The sequence below is a fragment of the Mytilus edulis genome, chromosome 9 (genome assembly GCF_963676685.1).
Source record: "Mytilus edulis chromosome 9, xbMytEdul2.2, whole genome shotgun sequence".
Taxonomy (NCBI): Eukaryota; Metazoa; Mollusca; class Bivalvia; order Mytilida; family Mytilidae; genus Mytilus; species Mytilus edulis.
Genome location: NC_092352.1, coordinates 67,757,411 through 67,766,768, shown reverse-complemented (window position 1 = coordinate 67,766,768; position 9,358 = coordinate 67,757,411). Strand labels below are relative to the sequence as shown.

General features: G+C 31.8%; 2 protein-coding genes across 4 annotated transcripts in view; both read left to right on the top strand.

Moving 5' to 3' along the window:
• Positions 1–9,358, top strand: part of LOC139490119 (cadherin-23-like) — a 145,432-nt gene that overhangs the window by 55,122 nt on the left and 80,952 nt on the right. The gene's annotated exons all lie outside the window — the stretch shown is intronic.
• LOC139490403 (cadherin-related family member 2-like) lies at positions 483–7,500 on the top strand. Of its 3 annotated transcripts, none has more exons than XM_071277205.1 (8): positions 483–634; positions 1,212–1,276; positions 2,617–2,854; positions 3,230–3,484; positions 3,841–3,888; positions 4,339–4,446; positions 5,397–5,498; positions 6,430–7,500. In XM_071277205.1, exons 4-8 carry the CDS (start codon positions 3,302–3,304, stop codon positions 6,568–6,570), a joined length of 582 nt encoding a protein of 193 aa, XP_071133306.1. In that variant the 5' UTR covers positions 483–634; positions 1,212–1,276; positions 2,617–2,854; positions 3,230–3,301; the 3' UTR covers positions 6,571–7,500. The 3 variants fall into 3 exon arrangements, with proteins under 3 accessions (XP_071133306.1, XP_071133307.1, XP_071133305.1); XM_071277206.1 differs by having other exon boundaries at positions 1,212–1,303; XM_071277204.1 differs by having other exon boundaries at positions 1,212–1,303; positions 2,625–2,854; positions 6,430–7,499.

Sequence of the window (9,358 nt, the reverse complement as noted above, 5' to 3'; positions counted from 1 at the left end):
TGATAAGAAAATCAACAAATTTCAAAAATTGCATTCGCAATGTACAGATAAAAAACACATAAAGACAGTATGAGAATTTTTAAACAAGGCGTGACGGGAGAGGTCCACAAGGTTTCCATTCTCAGTAAGGCTTGTGTCATTCTTAGCATTAACGCTAGACAAAAAATCTTAAATATATCATATAGTTTTTGGGAGAAAAAAGTACCAATGTTATCTATACAACAAATCAAAAGAGAATCGTTTCCCGCCAAATCTAAAAGACTTATATCTCGAAAACGTGGACCCTATACTTTTCTGCTCTATTGGTTCTGTTGCTGATAAACATTGTACTATCAATTTATGAAGGTCTTTTAAAAACCTTGGTTTTATTATACAGAGTAGCGCAAAAAATGAATGAATGAAAGAAATGGCAAACATACCAAAATACCTGTTAATATCATGTAAATAACTTTTACATTAACATTCAATTATAACTTTTACTTGAGAAGAGAAAGCTCAACAGTTGAACACTCAATGTATAGTTCATCTGGCGATTATAGACAGGAATGATAATTATCCACAATTCATAAATTCGTCTTTTGCCGTACATGTAGCTGAGAATTACACAAATGAACAACTAGTCCTATCAGAAAAGGTAAGTGACTTTAAATGATAGGACAAGTACCAAACATATTCTTCCAAATAATGGCAATATATAATGCCATCGATATTCTTTATTTCGAAATAGTTTCCAAATATCCTGAAATACATAGAAAGAACGACATTTGATACCGCATCTTCCAATCCTTTCAAAGAAAAGTCGAAATCTCGAACGCATTGTCATGAACATGGTTTTAGCTCATAATCTCAGAATTTAACTATGTGGTCAATTCATACATGTTATAATCGCGTACTAGTATACTAATTTTCTTATATTAACTAAAGATAAGATGGAAGAAGAAAAATAAGATTAATGGCAATCAGAATTGTGTTGATAATCCTACTGTTTACGACAACATCTTAAATTTTAAAAATGTTTCAAAATCTTTTATCATAGATATCCTTATAATCAATTCTTTTCATCGTTTGGACAACTTGTAAATAGTCAGAATGGTTATATATCAAAGTTTAGATAAACTGAACTTTTTTTTTCTCTTAATGAAGTGATAATTACAGTAAATTGTTTTTGTATTTCTTCTTTATCATCATTGTATTTTCTCTCTTATATATAGGCTACAGATAAAGACAGCGGGGACTTCGGTGAAATAACATATAGTTTGCAAGACAGCAGAGATATGTAAGATTCTTCATATCAAATAAATGGGTCGGCATTGCTATTGTTACTATTGTTTTCAATTTAGAAAAGCATTTGCAAAAAAAATAAGTAGAACATATATTTATAAAAATGTTTCTCAAATATTGAATAAGTTTGACTCTATCAAATGTGTGTGTCTGCTTGAATAAATACAGGACCTTCCTCTGCGGTTTTATTTAGATAAATCTATATTACTTGTCTTCAAATATTTCGTTGTCTTATTTTATATAAATATTTAAGCAATCTTGCATAATGTTATGGGGTATACATTCGCTGACTTTAGGAGTAAGGGTATTATTAAGATTGCAGACTCGTCTGTACACAAAACGTCTGTCCGTCGTACACAATCTTTATCCTGATATCTATGCTGAGTTTATTTATTTGTCCTTGATGCCATATATTTACATTTGTATATATTTTTTCATATGTTAACTTATGGCATTCTAAATAAAAAGATGTGGTGATATTGCCAATAACACAACTCTTCACCAGAGACCAAATGAGTTATAAGTAACAACCATTACTCAATTTATTACTGTTTTTCAATGTTGCACACTATGTTGAGAGCGAGTGAAAATAATCTTTGATAGTTTTTTAGTATTTCCGACGTGTATTTATAGATCAGCAGGAACTCTTACACCCAAAGATCTTAGACCCAAGAATACATATTAGGTACTTGTATACAAGGTTGAAAACACTGTGGACACTATGGCCATAAATCAGACGAACAGAAAATCTCGTCAAAGAACATCGGCGAATCATATGAACCAAAATGACCTTAACACTGGGAGAGAAAAGATCTACGTAAAATTTCTCATTTCTCTTTTGTCCAAGTAAACAGTTACAATTGTATATTATTAGTTTCATAGATGGAGATAAAACAATTCCCTAGCTTCTGGTGTTTCGTATAATACAAAACGAGCAACGTATACATAGAACTGAAAAGTACAAACTTAAATTATAAACAAACGCCTATAAGACGAAACCAGTTGTGTGTAACGTGTTTTCGAAGGGCATTTCTAGTCCCATCTTTGCTTAAGACTAATAGAAATCATGTTGTAAGTTGTAAAGTGGTGCTATGGTGAAATTAGAATGCAAATTTATTCTAATGAAAATAGAGAAAAATCAAAATTCAAATACCTGCAATTTGGTTTTGGAATATCCAGATTTGTACTAGGAAGATCTTGAATTATACATGCACCTATAAGATATAATGATCTATAATCATAATGTTATCCTCAAGATCTAAAATTAATTGAATAATTTTATTCCATATGATCCCCGACGTAAAAATGTCTATGTGGAATTATTATTTATTGTAGATTTATAGTTAATAACCTTACTGGTGTCTTAACAAAAAGACAAAATGTAATATTGGATTATGAGAAAATAGATGAATATGTGCTGATACTGTTGGCGAAAGACGGCGGCGGCAACCTTCAATCAGCTGAAGTTGTTGTTACACTCGTTGATATCAATGACAATCCGCCAGTATTTTTACAGTCCTTTTACAATGACGTTATTAAAGAAACTGACAAAAACTTCAAGATAACTGTTGGTGTAGGTATTTATTAGAACACGTATTATAGATGACGTGAAGACGTTTGTGAATGCATAATGTGGTAAAATCGGTCTTCAATTCGCGATGTGAACCTGATAAAACGGAACATCGACCAAAACTGAACGAAATCTTAAGTCCCGAAGAGGTTCGGTTTAAACAAGTTTCACGGTATTCCTAGCGTGTTTTTGCTGTTCTATATATAATATATTGACTGTTGTAGTGCATTGATTTGTTGTAATTGTTTTGTATACTTTTTTATTTTATTTTTATTTCTGTGGTTGGCTTTTTCTGTCACGTCTGCATATTACTTTAATTTTTTTTCTGTTATCGATGGTTGATTACGAATGGATAATCATACTAATATCATCTTACAGGCATTTGATCGAGACCAAAAGAATACAATTAACAGTCGAGTAGAATTTGATTTGCTTGATTCGCCGTTCAACATGCAAAATAATTTCACAATCACCTCAACATGGCAAAATGGAGAATATCTAGGGAAAATATCTTTGAAAGAATCTCTGGATTATGGAAAACTTAATCAAACGACAATCGAATTACTTATTAAGGCGAAAGATTTTGGCAGTCCATCTTTAAGCTCAACGACAACTGTTAGACTTAGTATTCATGTAAGTCTCTATAAATTGTTGTATAAATGTCTTTTATTGTTGTGAGTTAATGTCTTGTCATGAAAAAAAACATGAGTGGTTTTTTTTTGTCATTTTTTCATAGAGTTTGCTCGAACATAAATCATATGTTCACAAAACAATTCTTACGTATTATCTTAACAATAACTATGAACTGATATTCCATAAAAACAAAATTTAAAAATAACAAATCAGTCGTCGCGGGGAATGTCCTTTCTTTAAGTTGTTGTTTTTTTAGTTCCGAATCATGCGAAATAATTATAATCCAAACAAAGTAACGATTTCTAGATCAATCAGGACAAAAAATGTGCAAATAATTAATGTTTATTATGTTTCAGGCAAGTGAAAACTCTAAATATCACTGCATGTGTGGGTTGGCTTTGACGGTAATGATTCGTTATTTATTTCAATACTTTGGTTGGTAAAAAAAATAACTTGATGTATTAATGTATGCTTTCATTTGTTAACTTCAACATGTACTGTAATTTTCAATATATTTGGGAAAGCGTAGTCAGCTATCAAAGGCCCTGAAACAAAAAATGTAATACAATTCTAACGAGAAAAACAATAAAATAAAGATAAATGTAAAACAATTAACGAAAAAAATATGTAAGAGAGCATGTATTGTCTATACTTGTATAAACATGGATTCAGAGACCAATATAAGATGGAAGTGTCTTTGTGTGGTGCACCAGGCAACAGATGTATGCCATGAATCTGTATAAATACATAACTCCCTTAGTTATCGATAACATTCAGACCTTTATATACAAATGTATTGTCGATTGCATCCGCATAATTACAATGATCAAAACTGTTGCTTGTGTACATTTTAGTCACTTCTTGAAGCAACAACGACACCTACTTGTAACGCCACTAAATCTCCTCCAGGGCATGAAATAGCAGAAACAGAAAAATTCACGTTCAGATACGAACCCATTTCTGTAAGCATAGGTCGATAATATATATACTATAGTTTACTGAAAGCAAAGCTGACCGCGAAAACGGATTTTAGAATATCTTACAACTACGTTTTTTTTTCAACTTGCCTTAGATTTAGAATGTCTCTTTATCCTAACTAATACCCAAAATGAATGTTTTGTCAATCTTTTTTACCTAATTTTGTTAAGATGAAGATGAAATAAAACTAATGATCAGAATAATTTTACAAAACTGTGTAATATGAAAAACAGATGCTGTATCAATGAAAATGAGACAACTTCTAACAAGAGACCAAATGACACATTAATTAACAACTAAGTCAACATTCAGCCTTCGACAATGAGCAAAGCCCAAACCATGTAATCAGCTATAAATGGCCCCCCAAACAAATATATAGAATTCAAACAAGAAAACGAACGGCTTAATTGGTGTACAAACGTACAAAATAATGAACGAAAAAAAAATTTATGACACAGCTTCTTACTTGGGACAGACACATTCAGAATTTGGCGGGGTTAGACATGTTTGCGTATGCCTTCCCCTACTGTAACATTTGACGTTTGTGTAACAGTACAACATAAAAACAGAGTAAAAATCATCAGAACCAACAATAACACTAAGTAGTGTCAACTAGAAGTATCGAATCAAGATTATAAAAAGCGGGGGAAAACAAGAAATAAAATAAGATAAACAATACTTTACTAGTGTGTATGCAACTTCTGCTTCGTCACACGTCATTGGAGTGGTATTTCGAACTAATTTGAAATTTCGAATTTTGAAGCGCTGCTTAACATTTGTGTTTTGATACAGTCACTAAAATAGTTTAACAATGTGTACGTACGTTTATGCGATGTTTTCCATCAGTATTGACAATAAGTGTTGGTTCATAAACGATCAGTTTCAATATTTTATTTAAATAACAAGTATATATGTTTTGTTTTATATAATACAGCATGTAATGGTTGCAATAACACATCCTAAATGTTATGTATACATAATGTCTGATACAGAGTCAGTTGATGTACACACTTCTTACGGTCTCCATAAACTTGAGGTAGGATCATTTTAGTAAAATGATTTTCTATGACTTCTATTCACTGGTTGTTAGTATGATCTTAATATAACAATTATAGATAGAACTGAATTTTGTATCTGCACTTGCGTTTCGTCTACAAAAGTCACATCAGTGACGCTAGAGTAAAAAAAAATTAAAAGACCAAATAAAGTCTGAAAAGTCTGTTGAAATCGTCTGTTGCCAAACGCTCAGTGTTCGGTCAAGCATTTCTTTCAACAATTAGAAATAGAATTATATGTTTACTTTCTGCTTACAATATTTTAAACGTGACCAAAGATGTATATATACATGTAGTTGACGTACGCCTTTGAAACACATATAAAGTCCGCTGAAAAGGAAGTTTTATTCAAGCAGAACATTTTGGTATACGAGATTTAAAATATTTACAAGAATACTTTAGATTCTGAAACAGCATATGGCTTATAACAGCTTGCCTGCTATCTGTTATATAAAACCATAAACCTTTAGTACATAAATCAATCGCTCATTCGATAGTAGCGAATTCAGTTTTTTTAAATGCATTTTGAAGAAAAACTGTAGAATTTCTATTTGTTTCATGGACTAGTTTGAGCTTGAGTTTCAATACGAAAACAACGGATTTAACGTTGAATGTTGTGAGAAGGACGCTTATAAACATACAATAACAGTTATTTACCCTTTCAATAACATGTGTAACATTTCAAATATAAACAATAAAAAACTTTGCCACTATCGAAAACACATACGTGTACTTGAAAATTTAGTTTATTTTCTTTTTCAGTAATTATATAACGAATTTTGAATTTAAAGGTTAATATTAGAAATTCTTTTATATTTTATTTTTTTAACTGATGTTGGGATATTAAATTAATCTCAAGTAATTACAATCTACAGTATAACTTTCAGTATAATTCTTTTCTTTAAATTTCAGACGAAAATTATAACTATGGTAGACAGCACATCTGCAACATACGTTACAATGTCACATGATGAACTAACATCCCTGAGCAAATCCTCAGCACGTACTTGTAATCGCGTAGGATGGACAACGCATAAATTAAATAGAGATTAAATTTTGGGCAACTAAGAAACGTGCTTATCCTTTGTGTTGAAATAAGCCATTATTTTCATTTACACCCAAGTTCTATTGTAATAGTTATACAAATGTACTTCATAGTAATAGTCTTCATAGTTTCTATTTCTGAAAATGTTTAATTTGTATAGATCTATTGGTACAAATAACAATGGATGTTGACCACAGCGTGTGACGAGTAGGGTTCCTGAAAACCCCTGCTTCTACACCGCGAAACCAAACTTTATTGATATTCATAACAATAGAATTGGTTTTTGTTAACAGCATGAACAGAAGAGACTACAATAATGTTCACTACAAATTGTTTTAAAACATATTTCAGGAAATCCAATTATTTACTGAACCCTGAACTTGTTTACATTGAATTCTAAATGAAGACGAATCGATGGCATTTTTATGGACAATATCAAACCATGATTTATAAAAAATAAGATATTTTTGTTAACGAAAATCTTTTGTAAAAAGTAAAATCACAAAAATACTGATAACCTTACAAGACGATCTTCATTCAAACTTCGACAAGCGAGTAAATGTAAAAAGTGTGAGATGGTTATACACTTCGGCATCCTGTGTTTCTGAAAATTCATGGGTTTTTTTTCCCAGGCACACCTATCCCTCATCAGAGTATTTACTATTACTTACTCAACTTTATCGCCATTTTGATTGAAATTAAAAAAACACATAGATTTAAAGTTTTATATGTTATAGTTTTTATTTTGAGTGCGCACCCTATTTATCTAATATAAAGTTAACATATAAAACATCTTTGAAACGACAATAGAAAAGATAAAGGGATAAGTTAATAGTTTGTTCAGTTTGGCACACAATTCTGATTTCTATGACATGACTTGTTGGATTATAATTGTTCAGAAGAAAATATCCCAAAACAAAGTTAATTGTGTTACTAGTGTTACGAATAAACTCATCATGAATACCAGATCTAAATTTTGTATATACGCCAGACGCGCGTTTCGTCTACAAAAGACTCATTAGTGACGCTCGAATCCACCAAAAAGTTAAAAAGGCCAAATAAAGTACGAAGTTGTAGAGAATTTACAGTTTAAGAATATAATATTTCTACAGCTGTATATTTTTCGAAACCTCTTTGAATTTCCCATTTGATCTCTTTATCATTGAAAACGGTATTAAAAATCATCCCTTTATCCTTGATTGCTATCTGACGCTTTACCTGTATAATTGTTGCTTGGGTGCTCTCTTCGAGGTCCGCGTTCGAAGTATAAATAGTGGGTAGCTATTCAGTTCAAATCGTCATTTTGTACCAAAAGACAGCAGACAGTGAGCATCGAAAAGGAAGTGGTTTGTAGCAGGCAGAAGGTTTAGTTTAAATGAAGTGAAGTGCTTGACACCTGCGGACAGAATTTAGAAAGGGTTGAGACTTGGTTCGGTACAGGTTGTCCAAACAGGGCTGGTGCTAATAGGTTTTGCGTCTCACATCTCTCACTATTGCAGTGAGTGTTTTCTGACATACCATGCTTTAGTGCTACTCTGTTGATCAGACAGTTATAGACATGTTTATTTAATAAAGTTTCATACGAAAATTTAAACCAGATAATAGTTCCAAACCGTCAGACCAGTTTCATACATTTAGGTTTCAGACCAGTTCCAAACATTTAGGTTTCAGACCCGTTTCATACATTTAGGTTTAAGACAGTTTTACAAACGTTTAGGTTTCCGACCAGTTCCAAACATTTCGGTTTCATATTTGATAGTGATAGTGTAAACTTTTTATTGACTTTAGAACTTTTGAATTGCTTTTCAAATCCCAGGAAACTGGTACGAACCCGAGGATAATTTAAATATCTAAACGTCCCCGCCCAGTTACACGTTACACTAGTATAATGATCACAAGAGTGCAAAATAAATGAACAACCTTAAACAGGTCGAGAACTCTAGATTTCCTGACGTCAGAATAAATTTGCATAGTAATTTCCAAAACACAAGGCCAAAATGGCCTTGAAAAATTTACCAATCGCCTCAATGAACTACGATGCATAGTGGGCTACTACGAGTTTACTACAACTCGAAAACATGTGGAATAAGTGGAAAAACTGTCAACTAATATAGTGTTGGGACTCTCAAAATAAATACTTTTGTTCTGCGAATAAGTTGATTGTGAAATCTATAACATAATCTTCCATTTGCATGCTCAGATTGAAACAATATTGTTTACGAGCTTCACTGTTCGATTTTCTTTCTCGCCTTGTAAAAGTAGTTGAGCAGGTTTTTTCCATTGTTATGCATTGCAGAACATTGCACCTGTGCAATAATTTGCACGGCGTGAAAACGTGAAATTTCGGATAAAGTGATCACTGTCAAGTATAAAAATTTTGTAATCTCACTTCGGTGTTGACATGAATATCAATAATGTGGTCATTTTATAAATTTCCTGTTTACAAAACTTTGAATTTTACGAAAAACTAAGGATTTTCTTATCCCAGGCATTGATAACCTTAGCCGTATTTGGCACAACTTTTTGGAATTTTCGATCCTCTATGGTCTTAACTTTATACTTGTTTGGCTTTATTAATAAATATTTTGATATGAGCGTCACTGATGAGTCTTGTGTAGACGAAACGCGCGTCTGGCATACTAAATTATAATCCTGGTATCTTTGATAACTAATTAAACATATATAATGTCATTCCAAAAACATTTCTGCCTCGAAAAAACACGAAAACTGGCACAGAAACACTTCTATATGTACTGGATGTGTATACTTTTTAAGGATCTGAACATCGTAATATTC